This window comes from Pteropus medius, unplaced genomic scaffold (assembly GCF_902729225.1).
Source record: "Pteropus medius unplaced genomic scaffold, Ma_sr-lr_union100, whole genome shotgun sequence".
Taxonomy (NCBI): domain Eukaryota; kingdom Metazoa; phylum Chordata; class Mammalia; order Chiroptera; family Pteropodidae; genus Pteropus; species Pteropus medius.
This window is the reverse complement of record NW_024345479.1, coordinates 3,382,842-3,402,264: the sequence shown is the minus strand read 5'-3', so window position 1 is coordinate 3,402,264 and position 19,423 is coordinate 3,382,842. Positions and strand designations below refer to the sequence as shown.

At 33.1% G+C, this 19,423-nt stretch overlaps 1 protein-coding gene across 5 annotated transcripts in view; it reads right to left on the bottom strand.

Annotated features, from left to right (window-relative positions):
- NPEPPS (aminopeptidase puromycin sensitive) overlaps nt 1-19,423 on the bottom strand; it is a 64,889-nt gene that overhangs the window by 10,540 nt on the left and 34,926 nt on the right. For all 5 annotated transcript variants that reach the window (XM_039873680.1, XM_039873679.1, XM_039873682.1 and 2 more), the window contains 14 exons: nt 18,365-18,486; nt 16,742-16,849; nt 15,319-15,519; nt 14,765-14,861; nt 14,617-14,650; nt 13,654-13,768; nt 11,582-11,746; nt 10,651-10,755; nt 9,935-9,995; nt 7,449-7,558; nt 5,626-5,689; nt 3,763-3,902; nt 2,193-2,327; nt 704-923 (listed from right to left, as the gene is read on the bottom strand). In XM_039873680.1, the coding sequence (XP_039729614.1) occupies nt 704-923; nt 2,193-2,327; nt 3,763-3,902; nt 5,626-5,689; nt 7,449-7,558; nt 9,935-9,995; nt 10,651-10,755; nt 11,582-11,746; nt 13,654-13,768; nt 14,617-14,650; nt 14,765-14,861; nt 15,319-15,519; nt 16,742-16,849; nt 18,365-18,486 (1,677 nt within the window). The remainder of the gene's footprint in view (nt 1-703; nt 924-2,192; nt 2,328-3,762; nt 3,903-5,625; nt 5,690-7,448; nt 7,559-9,934; nt 9,996-10,650; nt 10,756-11,581; nt 11,747-13,653; nt 13,769-14,616; nt 14,651-14,764; nt 14,862-15,318; nt 15,520-16,741; nt 16,850-18,364; nt 18,487-19,423) is intronic.

Sequence of the window (19,423 nt, the reverse complement as noted above, 5' to 3'; positions counted from 1 at the left end):
AAGGAACAAACAACCTGGATGTATCTAAAGAACATCATACTGAGTGACATAAGCCAAATATAAGAACAGAATAAACACACATATACACACAATGATTCCATTTTATAAAATTCTAGAAGAGACCATATTAATCTAGGGTAAAAGAAGTCCAAATAGTGTTTGCATCCCAGAATAAGACTGGTCAGGGGGGAATAACACCTTTGGTTATTAGCAAATGGTAGAAAATAATTATATTTAAAGCTCTAAAATCACCATTCCCAACATTTTCTCACAGAGAACACATGTAGAAGGCCAAATAACTTCCTTAATTCAGAAAACTGGCCCCTGTGTCTCTCAGCACCTTTACAAGTTGTACATAAGGTACTTGATACTTATGGTAATAATAAAGTAATCTAAAATTCTCTGTAGCTTTGCTTGACTATAAATGAGCCTTTAGAATTCGTAAAAGACTTTTATTTCCACCATTTGCTTTGTGCACAAAGCACATTTAGAACAAATACATATAACCATCACTGTTTTAATACTGGTGACCCATGTAACTTCACCAGTAGGCTTAAAAGACCTAAGTCTTAATTTCTGGCTGGCTGAACACACAGTAACATCTAGCAGACACAAAGATGATGTTACTGACACTGTTAACCACAGATGAACAAAAAAAGGACCGATTTCTGATCAATTCTTTCCCATTCAGTACATCCATTACCTTCTCCAGGTTTGGGGTCCCAGCCCAGTCTCTCCCCTATAGGTGAAAAGACATCTTTCACAAACTCCTGGATTTCCTCATAGAAGTCTGTGTGGGACAAGAGAGTTGAGAGAATCCCCAGGTTACAGCTCAGGTCGCTCCATACAGTATAATTGGGCTCATTCACAAAAGCCTCCATGACTTTTAGAACCTCTACAGTGCTAATGATTCCAGCTCGAGCCTGGGATAGGAAAAAACATAAATTAGCCTACTCTTCAAATAAAAACAAAGCAAAAAAACACAAGCATGCATTTTTGGCATTATCTACTACTGGTTAGTCATCTCTTCGGTTTAAATAAAATCAGACTACATAAACTTAGAATACTATAGACTTTTATAGAATAAAAATCCTAGCATGACAATATCTTATTTACTTTTTTGATGTTTATTAAAGAGCCACTTAAAAAATATGCTAAAATTCCACCAATTTGGAAAAAAAATAAAAATAAACAAAGAAAACAGTTAACTTCCTATTTCGGGGGCCTTGGCTTTGTTTTTCTTTTGAAAATTTTCATTTTCAGAAAAGCTGCAAAAATAGTTAGGGCTTTGGTTTTTGACAGAGGCTCTTTCAAAACTAGACCTGTAAACTGTGTCAACTTTAGCTTGTCCTTTACTCATTTCTAAAAGAATGCATACTGGAAGGCACTACAAACTCAGAGTCCTTTCACAATCATTTAAGACAGTTAGGAAAAAGAACTTCTGTTACAGCAGCCAACTGCACAAACACACCACTCTCCTGGGACAGGTCTCTCTCAGCAATGAGATCAGCAGATGTGAGGTTTTGTGCATCAATGCTAATCTGTGTTTATACAAAGGAGGAATCCAAAACCAGTTACTGCAGAGGGGAGGGAAAACTTCAAGTCCAATTTAAAGGAACACTAGGAGGAATCTGACAATTTTATCACAGTCAAGGATACTTAGAAATTATCTAACCTGTGTTAGAGTCATAAAGATAATACTACTAATTGCTGCTTTAAATCTTCTTTGGGACAAAGCCAAAAATAAATATAATTCTAAAGCTAATGGGCTATTATAATTGAGTAGTAATAGAATGTTAAAAAATTCTAGATTTTTCCAGCAAATTACAATCATTATTTTAGAAAAATATAAATCACTCTGAATCAATTAAGTATTAAAAAAAATCAGTAGGGAAATTTCTTCAAGGCTCCTATCTATTTCTATGGAAAAGAAACTTTGCCTTATAGAAGATAGTTTAAGTACAGTTGCAAAAAGCTGACTTAGGAGTAGTGAAATGGGATTTGTTTCTGGTAAATAATATAGGTTCAATCTTATTATGTAAATTAATAATTAGTCATTTGCCCTAATCCCAAAGGCATTCAACCTTCAGGAAGAACTATATTCTTCTAATTATGTTTCAGTTAGATACTCCAGGAAAAACAAAATCCTTTAATCAACAAAATGCATCATACTACTTGAGAGAGTGTCTCACCAAGGAGAAGAGGTCATTCTGTAATCCAAGTCGATCCACAGGGGGCAGAGAAAGGTCACGAATGCCTGGTAATAAACTTTCCAACATGGCTGCGCTGTACTGGGTCCGATAAAACCCAACTGTTCCCAGGTTTAACTGAAAAGATATCCAGTAGGTATTATGAAACAATTGCACTTATTTTTTAAGTCAGTCTTTTGTAGCTGTACAAGGAGTTCTGGTTTCAGTATATTCGGATGAAAAACAACAAAGATCATATATACCAACAGACCGAGATTAAAATGAAACAACACATTAAGATAGAAATCAGTTATCAAAGATGAATACAGAAAAAGAAAACATAAACTTGACATGGTAGGGGCCAAAGTGAGACAGTAGAAAGAACATGGCAGGGAGGGAACAATGTGGATAAGTTTCTATTTCTAATCTCCGTGAACAGTTTTAAGTTTACAAAAGTATTTACTATGTATAAAAACACTTGGACAGTGGAATCTCTGAGGAAAACTATGCCTTTACAAATATTGATCTACTGAACCCAGAGCCTCAATGAAATAACAATTGTCAGGTCCTAGCCTTTAAAGACTTACATGGAATTAAAAAACAAGGTCATATAATTTTTGGAGGGAGGTAATCACTGACTGTCATTCTCTGTAGGCTATTTGCCAACAGTCAAAAATGTTTCTGATAATATTTACATACAAAATATTTTAGTGGTAAAATAATAGTATAAGATATAAATAAATAGTAAAAAAATCACTTCACAGTTCTAAAAAAACTATTATTTTATTGATTCCCTTTATCTTTTACTATAGGGATAACAACTTTATTTACCAAATTACAATCATAACTTTTTTCTTTTTTAAGAAAATGTTCATATTGTTATTTAATCTTCCAAATTATAATTTCAAACAGTGATATAGCATTCCACTGACTATATTTAAAAAACTAAAACAGAGGGAGAAATGGCTCTTTTCAGAAAGCATGGAAGTCCAGCCAATGTATAATTCCTATTAGGAACCTATAATTGGAAGAAAAGTTTGTAGTAGTAGATACTTTCATTATGAAAGGTACAGAGTACAGAATAATAAAAAAATGATATTTACCAACTATTATTTTTGTGAAATGGTTTTAAAACGCCAGCTAAAGGAATTTCACATTTTGCTGACATGAACTGATTATTATATGTCTCATCTCACTTAATTATAGTTGTACACATACGATGACAACACATCATTGAAGTCAACATGTCATTACAATGACAGAACAGTTTGAAGTTGCAAGACTACAGATGTTTTGGTTAATGTGACTTTATACATAGTCAACTATTTTTTTCTCTTTAATTCTAGCCCTTAGTATGTGCTTATCTACCACTGTCTTACCTGACATAAGGACAACACTATTGGAAAACTGGCCCTAAATTTCACACAAGCAAGTTTAGAAATGTTTTTTTCCTTTGCAAATCCTAGTCTAAACTGAAGCAGAATTTAGAACCAGCCATAAAATGCATAAAGGAAGTTAGAAAAATAAATCAATTTAGATAAGATAAAAATGGCCATGTCATTTCCAGACTCACCTTTACCCATTGGTCTGGTTTGACATTTTTCAAAACCACATTCATCTCTGGCTTGTCCATTAGAATTTTCAGTTTGACATAGTTGGGATCTTCACTAGTAGAGACTGTGATAGGAACCATCCATTGGGGACAGTCTTCTCCTTGAGCAAGAGAGGAACAAATGGAAAACTTGAAAACATAATGTCTCATTGGAAAAAATGGAAGGTAAGGCGGAGAGAGAAGACTAGTATCCTATGCATAGGCTTGATTCTCACTGTTAAACCAATAGCTCATTTTTATTTGTATATGAACTTTCTGGTAACCTAAATAATATTAATTCAAAAGAAAAGAGAATTTATTAACAAAATCACAATAGTCTAAAAAAAACCCAAGATTAATCACTTATAGAATCACAAATACAGTGATTTTAATTTAATTGTTGTTTTCCCTTTATAGAGCAAGAGAGACAGCAATGACTTTACTATTTTAAAAGAAATTTCAAAGCCCTCACATAGCATTTAAAAATAAATTCTAAGGTGCAGTCCTTAACAGGTATATATACACTGCTGAAACACTAAGGGTTACTTTTTATTTTTCTGATAGACAGGATACACCCTGGGAGCTGCTGGATTCCATCATGGAGGAGTCATATCTAAAAGCCAAAGCTTTTATAAGGCAGATACATATGCTTTCTTAGGTACCAGACAGAAAAATTGACTTTTCAATAAGATGCTGAACAAAAGAGAGTCACTGTCCAGTAAATTAATAGAACTATTTTAATAAGTTACATAGCTTTATGATATCAAACTAAATCACAAATTAAAATTTCCTCCTGACACTGGGATGTTTCAAGTTTTAATATTGCCTACATTGGTCACAGAGTATTAGAAAAACCTGCAAAACCAGTCAGTCCTACAATGCAGATTGCAGGTATGAGGGAGAAAATGACAACTGTGACACTTAGGGATTTATTTGGATGATACACCTATCATCTGACTTGTCAGACATATTCATTAAGAGTAATTCTAAATGCTAAGAAAGGTCACTGGTGGAAGGCTATATCTCTTAACCCTAATAGAGTGCATCACATTTAGGTGGGTAGAACATGACAAAGCACTGGTGATAAGTGCTATTTTAAAGGAAGTCCACAAGGTACAGAAAACTTTATTTTTTTGATTTTTCAATTAATTTTTAATTTCCTGGATAAAAGAGTCTAATGACATGTAGAAATACTGAAAAACACAGAGTTGAGTGATAGTTAAGGATATAAACTCTTGGAAACCAACTATTTTATTTGAATTCCTACTCATTAATTAGAGTTAACTCAAGGTGACTTTGGGCAATTTAACTAATCTAGCTGTGCCTTAGTACCTTCATTTGTAATATGGAAATAACATTACCTACCTATTAGGGTTGTTGAGAATACAAAATAAGGGTCAGTTATAGTGCTTAGCACAGTGACTGGTACATTATACATCTAAATAATCATTAGGCTTTATTTATTTATTTATTATGCCCAAGAATTAAAAAAAAAATTAGCCACCCACACAAATGTGTATCAAGTTGTTTTTTAGATATTAAGGCTAGCGACATCACTAGGGTGTTCCCATTGGGTGTTCCCATTCTTCATTTGTTATAGCATCCAATACTACACAGAGACATGGAATTTCAAAAATCTAAGAATATGACAATATAACAAATACCTCATGAATCTGCTTTTTTGATTTTCTGGATTTCATTTTTATTATAATTTCCTTGTTTTTATTTAATTATATTAAAAACATTTTAAAATGGATAATTATTTCCTATTAGTTGCAACACTACTAGTATGGTATCTAAATTCATTATCAGCTCTCACTTACCAATAGCCATTTGCTTACTTACCAACATATGGTCCACTGGCACAGAACTTCCTTTGGGACAACTTCAGTAATCTGTCATCTTCTACCTAAAGAAGCAAGACAAAGGCTATGGTAGTATCAACACTTTTTTTCTTTTTTGGGGGCAGGGGCAACATTCCTATGACAAAGTAGAAGGTGAAACCAGTACAATCAAATGTCTCATGAGTACGCAAAATGCAATAGTGATGAAGATGATGATACTATAGAATGGGAGAAAAGTCACTATTTCTCACTTAGGTCTCAGAATAATAATACACTAAATAAAAGACCAGGTTCTATGTAATATGGGCCCTCAGAAGAAATACGTACCTGGATGAGAACTTAGAAAGATTAAAATTTTCAAAGGGATACATAATAATAAATAATAAAAAGTAAGTTATTTTAATCTTTATTGAGGAAGTTTATGTCTTTAGTCTTTTCATTTCCAAAAAGTGGCAACATTAAATTAGCATGTGGATTCAACATTAAAAATTCAAATTTTTAGAATGATTGATATACATGAAAGAAGCACACACCTTGTTTTCAAAGGGTGAGCTTTGCAATGAACACAAAAAACGCAAAAGAAAAAATTGCAAAAAACTAAAAAGCCAGAAGCAACAAACGCTAGTATGTATTTTAAAAAATACGTCAACAAAATGCAGTTATTTGTTTCATTTATCATTTATTACTATATCCCAGAACATTTTAAATGACACAAGATGTAACAAATTTAAGATGACCTAAATCAAAATTAAAATTGGGCCAATGACCTTTATGGATAAACTGACTATAAGAGACAGAACTGAAATACTGAAAAATTTAAGGAAGCAATGGCTACTTTGATGCCACAGAGAAACCACTAATTAACGTAAACACTACATCATTGATTAGTTATGTATCACAGATTTCCTTGAAAAAGTTGAAAGGTGACTTTTAAATGGATTCAGAAATAAAACAAAAATATTTAAATTTAGGGATATAAAGTGAGAAAGCGATCAAGATTTAAGATTAATAACATATTTTGTGTTACAGAGCTCTCGTTTTTTAAAAAGAATAAAGAGTCACAGGCTTTTTATTGTAATGAAAATGGAAGATGAATTTGGCTATGCTTATGGACAAAAAAACAACAAAGCAAAAAAAATAAAACCTTGAAAGCAGTTTGATGGAAAACTTAATTGAGTCTCAATAATATTGGAAGTGAGGTATTAGTGTCCTGTGTTCTACCTGAAAAGTGTGCTTTGCTTGAAAAAAAAATTATAGCCTCATAGCTTTTTGTGTAATCATTAAATAGTTTAATAGATCTGAGGTGTTGATAGTTTTTGAGGCAATGAAATTCCCAGAGGTGAAAGGAATAATCATCGCTGTTTTTATTCTTAAAACAGTCAGATAAAATGAAAACTACTTGTTAATGTATATAGAGTGTCAATATCAAATTTGATCAGACATCTCTTACACCTGACTAATTCAAAATGGAGAAGGAAGACTAGAAAGAAACATAATGGTCACAGTGGTAAGTCACTAAACTTATAGATATCCTTTTCCACCAAATAGAATTGATTCACTAAACTGCCTTTTCAAATGCTTGCAGCCAATCTGAGAGGTCCTCCAATGTGTATACTTTATTATAAAATACAATTGTTTATGGTTAAGAAGGGCTCTGGAAGGTTAACTTGCAAGCACTCTAACATACCTTGTAAATCTGGGTGCATTTTTAGAGTACAAAAGCTGGTTTTAATGTCATCTAGAGTTCTTAAAGTACAGAAAAGCAAAGGACTGAATTTCATTTACTAAAATATCAGACAAATTGAGGAACTTTTATAAGTTTACCTGTTCTGCTTCCACATAAATGAGCGGGAATCCCATTTGTTTGGTCCAGGTATTCATCACCGCTGCTATAGGTTTACCACTAGCACTTTCTAAACTTTCCCAGAGATCCTCTAGGAAATAAACACAAAGAAAATCTAAATGTTTACATTTTTATTTCCCTAAAAAATTCAGAAACTTTATATAACTCTTGACATTGCATTGCTGACAAACTCTTTGGTTCTTTCAGGTTTAGGAAACAAATAGCGGGCCAAATTAATGTCCCCACTGCATCTCCATTAAGTTAACTCTATCGCAAAAATTGGTCTTATATTCTAAGATGTCCTTGTTTCAATTTACTAAAAAATTATAAAATATAATAAAAGAAAAACAGGTGAGTTTGAACAGGAAGAAATAGAAACAAACAAATGGAAACATATTCAAGGTCACTATTAAACTATCATTCACAAACATAAAACTATTATACCCATTCAATTAACAGAAGTTAAAAAATAGTCAATAATGCTGATGAGGCTGAAGTAAAACTCCTGTGGGTCAAACAGCAGTAGAGGCAGAGTGAGCAAAACAGTAATACAATGTGATACATACTATAATGGGGGCATGAACAGAGGAAATCACTTTTAAAAAATCTAAAGGAAAAAAAGACTTCAAAAGAGTTGAATTTTGGTCTGCATCTTGAAGAGGAGTTGTTCATTAGACAGAGAAAAAAAGTTCATTCCAGGTAGACAGAATAAACGGTCTATGTACAAAGAGGAAAGTATAAGAAAAGAGAAAACATCAAAAACAGCAATATGTGCAATAAGCTGAGGGTGGAAGTCACATGTGTGGGAGTAATGGGTGATGAGACTACACAAGTGGGTAAGGCTGAACTGCTGAAGACTGTATGGCTCACAAAGAAGTTCATTCGTGAAGGGAACGTGGCATCTCAAGTATTTTTAATCAGTTAGGGTAATGCAATCAGATATTCACTTCAGAAAGATAACCCTGCCTAGACTCAGAGTGAGAAATGAAATTGAAGAGAGTGGGGCAAAGCAAGCAGTGAGTTAATAGGTAACTGTAGAATTCAGTGGAGAGATAACAAAGCATGAATTAAGGGAAGCGCAGTGAGGATAGAAAAAGTACTGGAACTGCTGCAAAAGGATAAAAATCATGGATGGTAACCAAAATGTATTTCAACTGCCAATTGTCTTTCATAAATCACAAAAACAAATCAAAGAAGGTACATGTAGGCCTTGCTATTCAAACTGTGGCCTATGAACTAGTAGCACTGGCTTCATCTGAGAGCTTGTTAGAAACGCAGACTCTCAGGCCTCACCCCAGACTTACTGAATTAGAAACATTTTAATAGACCCCAGGTGACTGTAAGTACATTACTGTTTAAGAAGCATGAAGTTCTTTCCTCGTATATTATATACAGCCATACCTTGGAGATATTGTGGGCTCTGTTCCAGAATACCGCAGTAAAGAAAATATCTCAAAGCAAGTAACATGAATTTTTCAGTTTCCTAGTCCAGATAAAAGTTAAATTTATACTATAATCTATTAAGTGTGAAATAGCATTATGTCTAAAAAAAATGTATGCACCTTAGTTAAAAAGAACTTTATTTCTAAAAAAAAAACTCACCATCATTTGAACCTGTTTGAAAAATGGCAGCAATAGACTCGCATGGTTGCCATAAACCTTCAATTTGTTTAAAAAAAAAAAAAACCAATATCTGCAAAGCACAATAAAACAAGGTATGCCTATATATGTATGCATGCCAAAGACTCATTAAACTTGCAGGAGTACATTTTTCTGTACTCTTTCTTTAAGGAACAGAATGCCTCTCTATTTTATAAACCAAAATGGAAATTTACAAGTAAGGGGGTGTCAAGGTTACATCATGTCCTGAACAGAGGAGATACTGTATTTTTAAATCACAAACCTCAGGAAGAGCCCATGGCCAGGACTCTCTGAACTTTTGTCATTCTGTTAGGCGCTAATGACATTACATAAATCTACTTGTTTTTTTAAACTATTTTTTCTCCACTAAGAAGTCAAAACTATGACGTTGGCTCATAGTCAATTAATTCTTATGCCTTTTATTCATCATTTTGACTCGGATATCCAATAAATGATAGACCATCATACATCTTGAAACTCTGTAATTCCACAAGTTCACTTCTAAAAATGGTTAATTTGCAGCTATTTTAATGGCCAATGATTAATTGAGGGCAATAAAACCAAATCATCAAAAAGAATAAGCTCTGGTAAGGTAAACAGAACTCTTCAGACTCTTTTAAGTGGCAAAACACTGAGCTCTAGAAACCAGACTACTGGAGGATGACCAAAAGATTAATGGGCCCTAATTTAACAAATGGCATCAAATAAGTCAACTTTATTTTCTATCCATCACATAGAAAGTTAAGCAGTTAGAAAAAAATTAAATGTCCCACTCTCGACAGAGTGCCAACATTTTCCATTTCTAACTCAAGCTATTAAAGATTACCTGTGGCAGCATTCTTTTGCTGGAACTTGGTTAAATACATGTTCATTCCTTTTTTAAAGTCCTGAGAAAACACAATTTTTAAAATTCAAGAGTCACCTCAGAATTTACAGTATATTTCCATATTAATATTCAAAAGTTAATTTACTCAAATTACTTGAAAGTCAGATATACTGAAAAACATATATCGCCCTAATGTCTACTGCCTTTTATTAAGAATGCATAAATCTTTGCCTTCTATTTTTTGCTTTTAAGTTTTATAGTAGCCTCCTGCCCACTCCCTAAACATATCTGTACACGGTTCATCTAAGGCAGTGGTCCCCAACCTTTCTGGCACCAGGGACTGGTGCTCCTATGAAAATCTAATGCCTGATGATCTGAGGTGGAGCTGAGGCAGTGATGCTAGTGCTGGGGAGTGGCTGCAAATACAGATGAAGCTTTGCTCACTCGCCTGCCGCTCACCTCCTGCTGTGTGGCCTGGTTGCCAACAGGCCATGGACCGGTACCGGTCTGCGGCCCAAGGGTCAGGGACCCCTGATCTAACGGATCACAAGAGTCAATATAAAAAGAAACAAAGATAAGTCAAAGCAGGGTAATATCCTTTTAGATTCTAGAAAAAATTTCTTAAGAATTTAATCTAAATAAAATTTGACTTTTTTCCATGTAAAACTATGATTTCAGCATAAAAGAATGGAAGACTTTTAAAATTGCTTTTTTACCTTATCTCCAATGTAGTCATGTAGCATTCGGATGACAGATGCACCTTTGCTATATGATATAGCATCAAATATCTCATCAACTTCAGAAGGATGGCCCACACTGACCTGGCAGACAGTGTGATTCAGGGTTATGACAGGAAGCAGACAGCCTGTAATACTGAATTACATAAAAGTCTTTCTAGGAAAACCCTTCTAACTAAAGTAATAAGATACTTTTCTTCCTTTAGCTCACTCATAATGTATAATAATGACTCTTAAAAAGAATATAGTAACTAACACCAATAAAGTAAAGTATATAACATGATCCCACTTATCACTTAGGGTCCAATCTTGGTTCTGCTTTGTTGGGAGTCAAGTCACTACAGATTTGTTTACTGGTGGTGTTGGTGAGTGGGGGTGGGAAAAGGAGAGATGGAAACCATTTGCTTTCTTGAACTAGTGTAATGGCTTACAATTATACAGGACCCTGGTTAAATATTTCAAAGTAGACTGTAGTCTAATTCTTTAGAGGCAAAATTTACACATATAAACTAGCTGAAATAAGAATAAACTAACTCAGAACAATTAAAATATATATAAAAACAGACAATGACAATAAAAAAATATGTTCAGAATTTTCTTTGAAACAAATGTTCCCCTATGCATATTACCCAAAGTACGGTTCTTCCATATTCTTCAATAAAAAATATATTTAGTGAATGCTTATGAGTACACAGCAATTGCTTCTACAAAGATCAAATTTTAATATGGCCTACCTTAAGAAGAAACATAATTAGAACAGTCTTGCTAGATTTTCAAAACTGGAAGTACAAACCATAAAATCAAGTGAAATTACCCATGCAATTTTCTTTTCAGAGAGGTCCTAAGTATCTCTATAACAAATTACTTATTTCATTAAAAATGAGAGTAAATGGTTGGAATTATGGCTCACTTCAATAGGATGGCTGTTATCCAAGGCGTCAAGCTCTTGGGCACGGGTATAATCAGCAGAAACAAACTGAGTCCAGATATCATACTCTGGGAAGCAGTGGTCTACACACAGATATTCAATCCAGGATGCGAAGCCTTCATTTAACCAAAGATGAGTCCACCATTCCTAAAAACAAAAAAATATAATAAATATGTAAAGAAAATAAAATTTTCATCATTCTACTAATTTGAAAAACTCACATGTCCCTTCCATTATACTCTAAAACTTAAGATTTAATGATCTAAAATTCAATTCAAAACAATTAGTAAATTACTCACATCCTGAATAAGAGATACCTATATAAGGGATTCCAAGAAAAGCCAACGTGCAATATTAGCATTATGCCTGAGGGACATTTTCAAAATATTGCTAAATAACATTTTACTACCAAAGGTAACAAAGGAAGAAGAAGGTGGGGGGAGGAACTCTTATGTGACAAAGGGGAAGAGAGTAGATAAATGTAGGCTTTTTTTCTCTAAATTATTTCCTATATTATTTCCTTACTTTTCAGAAAGAGATTTCGAACTAATTTTCACTAAAGTTGATTAAATTTATTATGAAAAGAAAGCAATATAGGAATTCAAGATAAATGCTAAAGGACTAATGCAATGGTGAAAAACAAAAAGGAATTTTAAAATTCTGAAAAGATCAAATATTTCCAATATTAAGTGATAAATAGCTACCTGTGTAACTGCTTTGTGTGCTTAACTAGTAGCCTCCACTAAGATAAGCTGGTACAAAGCTAGTTATTCTCCAGCCTATCTTTAAGCCATTAAATCTCAGTTAATGAAACAACTGACATCTAGTAACTAAAATAGTTACTCAAGTCCAGTCAAAAATTGTTTAAGAGCAATACAATAATGCACACATTTGCCCACTAAAATTTATTACTGGTAGTTTCAAAATAAAGTCATAAAAAATAAAGCCTGGTGGAAGCTGAGCAAAAAAATTATTTAGTAAAAACAAACTTGCTGCATTAAGTAGAAAAAAACATTTCTGTACATATTTGAATACTGGTATTCATACTTAATTCATAGCATACTTAATTCTATATAAAATTATATTTCAAAATAAAAATTTTCACCCCTAAATAAAATTTAAAACATCCACAGCAAAAGGAAAGGGTTTACTTTCAAGGGCTTTCTTTAGAACTCTCTCAGACATGTCATAGTTGTTAAATGTCTTACTTTCTTGCTTATTTCTGTGACATATGGACTCAACCAACATTCAAGTCAGGTTCTGCTCTTTGGCAACCTAAAATGCCATCAGGGAATTTGGCAGGCTCCAGAATCTCCAGTTCTTTCATTGCAGAGGTACTTCTAGTTCATACTAAACCCTGTGATCCCTAGCTCTAACATAATAGGTTTCCATAGATAGTATTTATTTAGAGTAAAAGAGAAAGGTCAAGAGTAGACAACAATGCTCATTCACTGCAAATATTATAATAAACAAGGATTTCAATGAGATATAATTTACTTATTCTGTAGTTTTTTTGCCCTCATTTCTACCAAATTTCAACTTAACATTTTAGGAAATGAAAAAACTGACCCCTAAAAACATTTCAACCTAATCAAAGATCAGTGTGTTATTTATCAGGTTACTTTTCAGCTAGTGAACTATGTAATAAATATGACACAGGAAACTACGTTTAGCCTGGAATCTCACTATGTGGAATCTCTCAACCTATGAGGAATTTTGTTCTCTCACCCAAATTAGTATCATGACTTCCCCCACTAGCAGGCAAATTCTAGAACAGTTCAGAAAATATTTTCTGTTGAATAAAGACTGTCCACATGTTCTTGATCAACAGAGATTCTGAAAAACTCTTTTCAATGTGGACCTTTTAAAATCATGTTCTTCTAGTGGCCCTCTTGGCACAGTGGGCAGTGCATCAGTCTCATAAAATAAAGTTTTTCTATCACTCAATATTTTTTTGGCACAATATTCCAGGCAAACCTGAAATACTACGTAGCCAAAATAATATATAGCAGGATGAAGATAAATATATTTGAGCACTTAAAAATATTAAATACCATAGTAACAAGATTTCCAAACCATTGATGGGCGAGTTCATGTCCCACAACCAGAGCAACCCACTGGCGTGATGAAGAACAGGAGTTTTTTGGATCAATAAGCAATGCAGTCTCCCTGTGTTAAAACAAACAAAAAAATTAAACAATAAAAGTACTGCAATAAAAGCATGCATGCACAAGTGGGGAGGGAGATTCAAACAGTAAATAAGGTGGTCAAGTTAGGCTTTAGAGATGTCAGAAAAACATTTCCTTAGAGTATACAGGATATAAAAAGTTCCAGGAAGATTAACAACTACGTCAAGAGAATTCTACAACAGAAGATGAAGCTGTGACACAAATTTAACTATCAGTTTGCTGACTGGACAGCCGCATGAAATTTTAGAAAAACTTTGTCTAAGGGATTAGGGATTATTATGCTAAAGAAAGAAGACAGTTCTTCCATGAAAAGGCAGGGAGTGGCAAGTGGGGAGAAGATGCATTCCACAGATCCAAAAGAACACTGAGCAGGTTGTCTAAAACTTAGCTCATCGAAGAAGGCAATTGAAAGTAGAAGGCAAAAACTTGTTTACAGATCCTGCTTCAAAAATTATACAATCCACATGTTTATATTGTGGCAAGAGACATGTAAAAACTTGGCTAGAAATTATTAAATTAGGGCAAGTTCTTCAAGCTGAATAACTATGAAACTACTGGGAGGAAGAGAAGGCACCGAAATGAGAAACTGAGCCAAAAATATACCTAAAAATCTTACTAATGCCAGATGCTCACTTTAAAATCTCACACTCTCAGAGGGTAGCATCGAGGGTGTTCATCTGCATTTCTGAAATGTGCCCGGAAGTAAGGGTAGGTAGGAAAATTTATGGCAAATCGAAAAGCAGAAAATACTCAACTATGATCAGGAGTGAAGCTCTTATGAAATCAGTGATTGAAAAGATAAGGCAGGGTAATGCATCATTAACATACCTATAAGTAACAAGGCCCCAGTTCTCCATGGCACCTTCATAAAATAAATATAAACATTTATTGATATATATACATACTTCCTTCCTCAAAAATCACAAAATTCAAAAAAAGCTATTACAATTCAGCAATAAAATGAAATTTACTTTACCAGCTGCAAAGTCTGCAATAGCAATGAGATCAATTTTAGGTAGAGGATAAGGAACATTGAAGTAGTCCTTATAAAAAGGCAGGGTTTTAGCAGCAACCTATAAAAGTATAAACAAAAGAACCATCTGATATATATTTTATTGTAATTCATACAGAAATCCACAAAGGAATCCTGTTGCAAGCAAAAGTATCTCACGTTACTAGAAATCAACCCTGGGAGCTCTACCTCCAAAGACTGTCTTAGCCCCAAGATTTGTATAGGTTGGACAAACTTTAATCCAGTTATAACTTGAGATGAAAAATATAATTATATATTTTCCCGCCCAATCTCTGGATATATAAATTCTACTCTAATATTTTCTTAATCATTATCTTGTAAAATGTTAATGCAACACCAAGGTTGGTAGTTCCAAAATTCTATTAAAAATAAAACCAAAGTAGCACGACAAATTTCAGATTAAATGATAAATAACTGTACTAATAATTGATCAGAAATGTAAATTCCCCAACCTGGAGTTATGGACTGTTGGAACAATCCTCTTCAAGTACATTTACCTCTAACGCAAATTTTCCTTGCTCTGCTTTGCCAACAGGGGTGTAAACACGGACACACACACCATCTTTTGACCTTGTTTCTACAAAGTCATATTCACCCACAACAAATGCCACCAGATACGTAGACATGACAGGTGTGCGGGCAAACTTCACTTCCACTACATTTTCATCATCAGGGTATGGTTTCCGATCAACTACATTCTTAAAAAAAAAAAAAAAAATTAAACAGATTTACATCAAATACCTTAGAGCAAGCACTATCCCAAAACTGTAGGCTTTGTGAACTCTCCTTCCTCCTTTCCAGCACTGCTTACTTCTCTATACCAATTCATCCAGTGCTTTTATGCTCTCAAGATTTTCCTATTAAGAAGTAATCTAATAACGTATTCACACTAAGAAGTTTGAGGCTAAAGTGTTAAAACTACCAAGGATTTGTAAGCGAAAAGAAACAACTTTTCTTGAATACCTATCATATGCCAGGCACCAGGATGTTTTAAGATAGACCTCAATACTTTTCACATGAAATAAAGATAGAAGACAACAATTATTAATAAAAAATAAAATGTAATTGTGGAATCTACATTTCAAAGGGTACAGAGTTCTAGATTTAGAGCATTCTCTGTGCCAAAGTTGGCTCTAAGCAAATTTGTGAAGAGATCTCTACTTTACCTTTGGAGTCTCCAATTTCCCTTTGGTGTTCTCCCTCTTTTTCCTATTCAGGCCCTCAATTTCCTCAAGCTCTCTCTAGTCTTTCCTCCTAGGAAGACTTATTTAAGAACAGAATTGATAAATTCATACTAAATTGTAAATGAATATTCAGTTCAATAAATTAGCCTCCTCTCTACGAATATTTGAGAAGAGAATGGCATTCTATCTATGGAATTCTCTCCACCAATAAAGGAGGCAAAGCCAGTTATTTCCAGGTATAGTAGTCTTTTTCAAGTTTTCTAGATTCATATTATAGGCTATAGGCTACGCTATGTCTTAAAGCAGTCCTAGATAATACACTTCGAGTGGTGAATGCTTAATCTATTTATGAATGAGATCAATGACATCGGTGAAGACACCATACTCCAAAAATACAATCAGCCCAAAACCTAAATACTCTTCATTATGTGTCTATATCTTTTGGCATTTAATAAGAAAGTCAGATATTTTTCCTTTCAGGTAATATTTATTAAACTCATCACTTAGGTTTCCAAATTAAAAGAAGTAGATAATTTATTAATGTAGTTTACAAGAAATCTCTTTCATGGGGTGGGAAACTCTAAATAAGCAATTAAGAAAAAGAGGGCTTACTGGAAATAATAAAACTCACATTTGTGTTTCTATTATGTATCAAACACTATGTTAGGTGGTTTCATGCTATCCCATCTAATCAGCAATCTACGATAAAAACTTATACTTACGAACACATACATACCATGTTTGATAAAGCTACTCTGTCTTTAGGAACGACCAATGAGATATCAAAAGTTGCTTTGATGGCAGGCTCATCCCAGCAAGGAAAAGCCCTCCGAGCATCAGTAGCCTTAAAAATATATATAAATATTACTGAATTAACCTAACAGCTATTTCATGAAGTAACTGTCATTTATTCATTCATTTACATAATTCATTCACTTGTTCAAATATTTACTTTCTTTTCAGTGCCAGGCAACAAGCTAGGCACTGACTACAAAGAAAACACAAGGCTTAGTATCACTGCCACATCAGCAATTATCCAGGAATGAGGTCTACTGCAGATCTTAACAATTTATAGTATTAAAATAATTTATAATTATATTTTTGCATTTATTTTTATTTTCGTTTTTTTTTAATATTTTTGTTTTTAATAAAACATTTCAAAAATTTAATGCAAGTGGTTTCATCAATACTGTTAACAGAACATAGATCATAGGAAGGTCAAAAGTATACTGTAAGGATTGATAGCTGGGAAAATACGACAGGTTGCCTCTCTGGCTTTTATTTCAAAAATAAAAATAAAAGTATTTTCAGAAACTGTGATATACTTCGTTCTTTATCTAGAATGGTATCAATGAAAATAATGACAGATGCTCTATCAATTCTAAGCAGGTCATTCATTTAATGGCATTTCCATATACTACACATAAAACTGTTACCACTTGACCTACTTAAAGAGACTTCATTCTTCCTTTAAAAAAATAATAAAAAAACAAAGCAAACTTGTTAAAGAAAAATAAAATTTAGCGGTTAAGTATAATATCAGTTACAAAAGAAAAAAGTTAGATAAAAAACAAAATAAAAAAATAGAGCCAATGACAAGATTCAGTGCCATAAAGAAAAGTAACAAAATATGCAGAGGTAGAGGAAGCACATACTTCTGCAAAAGGGTTTCTCTGAGGAAGAATGTTAGATGGCTGCACTCTCAAAAAATTAAATTATAAATTCTATCAAAGAATAAATAAAACATTTGAAAAGTAAGTAAAGTATAAGAAAAGAAATAGCACAGAAAAACTTAAATTAGGAGCAGCAGCAGTACAGAAATGAATTTATACTAGAGGAAATTAAACGACACGAAATAAAGATTTAAAAGTTACTAAAATATCCAAAGGACAAATTGATGAAAGCAATCAAAGGTACATTTGAAGGATATACACTAGAGCTAAACCTATTATTAACTGATGTTCTTGAAGAAGAGATCAAAATACACATACACACACACACACACACACACACACACACATGAATACATACAGGTAATAAAACTTCAGTACCCCAATTGCTTTTATACTATGTACCTTTCTTAATTAAAATTATCCTCTTAGTAATTGGCACCTGTGGCTTTTCCTACTAAATTAACAGTAATGCTGCCATATATAGATATATATGTTCATTGCCTAACCCACACTCCTAATTCCCTCCCTTCTATAATAAAGATAATTGGGTAAATATAAAATAAAAATCCAAAATCATGAATTATGGCCAAAGGCACTTAGCCTCAAATAATCACACAAATAATAGAATACATCTTTGTCAGACTATCTAATTTAAGATCGTAATACTTCAGAAAATAATACCATACCTCAAACTGTGTGACAGCAGCATAGCGTACCTCTCCAGAAGGGGTAGTATATTTACTTCTATAGAAACCTTTCATTTTGTCATTCAGCTCTCCAACAAAATCTATCTTTAAGGTTCCTGTACCTGTGATTGAGGATAAATGAAAACCATTTTTGTGGAAAAGTTAAGTATAAATTATTTTTTTAAAATGTCCTTAAGACACTAATTCAAAAAAAAAAAAAAGACACTAATTCGGTTCGCTATTTATAATGTTTAAATCATCCCTTCCTTTCTCAAATACTCCTGGCAATGGAGAGAATATTTACTAAAGTACATGGTAGACTAATCCTAAAGTAAAACTTAAAATAATGTTTACAGTGGGTAACTGCTTAGAAAATTCTTTACTAACTTAGTCTCGAATCACTAATACATGAAGATAAAAACAGGAAAGGCACATTTATTATTAAATGTATAACATGCTATTGTGCATGGTGCTTTAAAAATATTTATAAACTTCGAAGTAGGTATTGTCTCTATTTTTTCAGATGAAGAAACTGAGGCTGAAAGTTAAATAACTTGCCCACGGTCACACAATTAGTTAAGTAACAAGAATGAGATAAAAACTTAGGCCTGTTTAGTCCAAAATTCATGCTCTCTGCCAATTATATCATGTAAATTAGTCCTTTTAGACGACTTCATGCCAATAACTATCAGTAAGACAAGATACTATCTGCTCAATCCAAAGGGAACACTGGTTCCATACTTTTGTAAGGAACTATAAAGAATACCAATAATTTGATCAGCAAAAGGGCATGAAACAAACTCTTACAGCTACTTCGATCATTTGAAATCTGATATTAAAGAAATACATTTAACCAATTATTAAATACAAATAAAAATGAATATTTATTCAACCTGAATATACATTCTATTGTCACACAACAGCAAAACCAATTAAGATAAAATGGGAGTTTTTGTGAGTATATACACTTTCTTTCATAACAGAAAAAAAGTAATTATCTAGCAGTCATCTACTAAATTCAGATGCATGACAAAATAATAATCCTATCTTACAATTTAC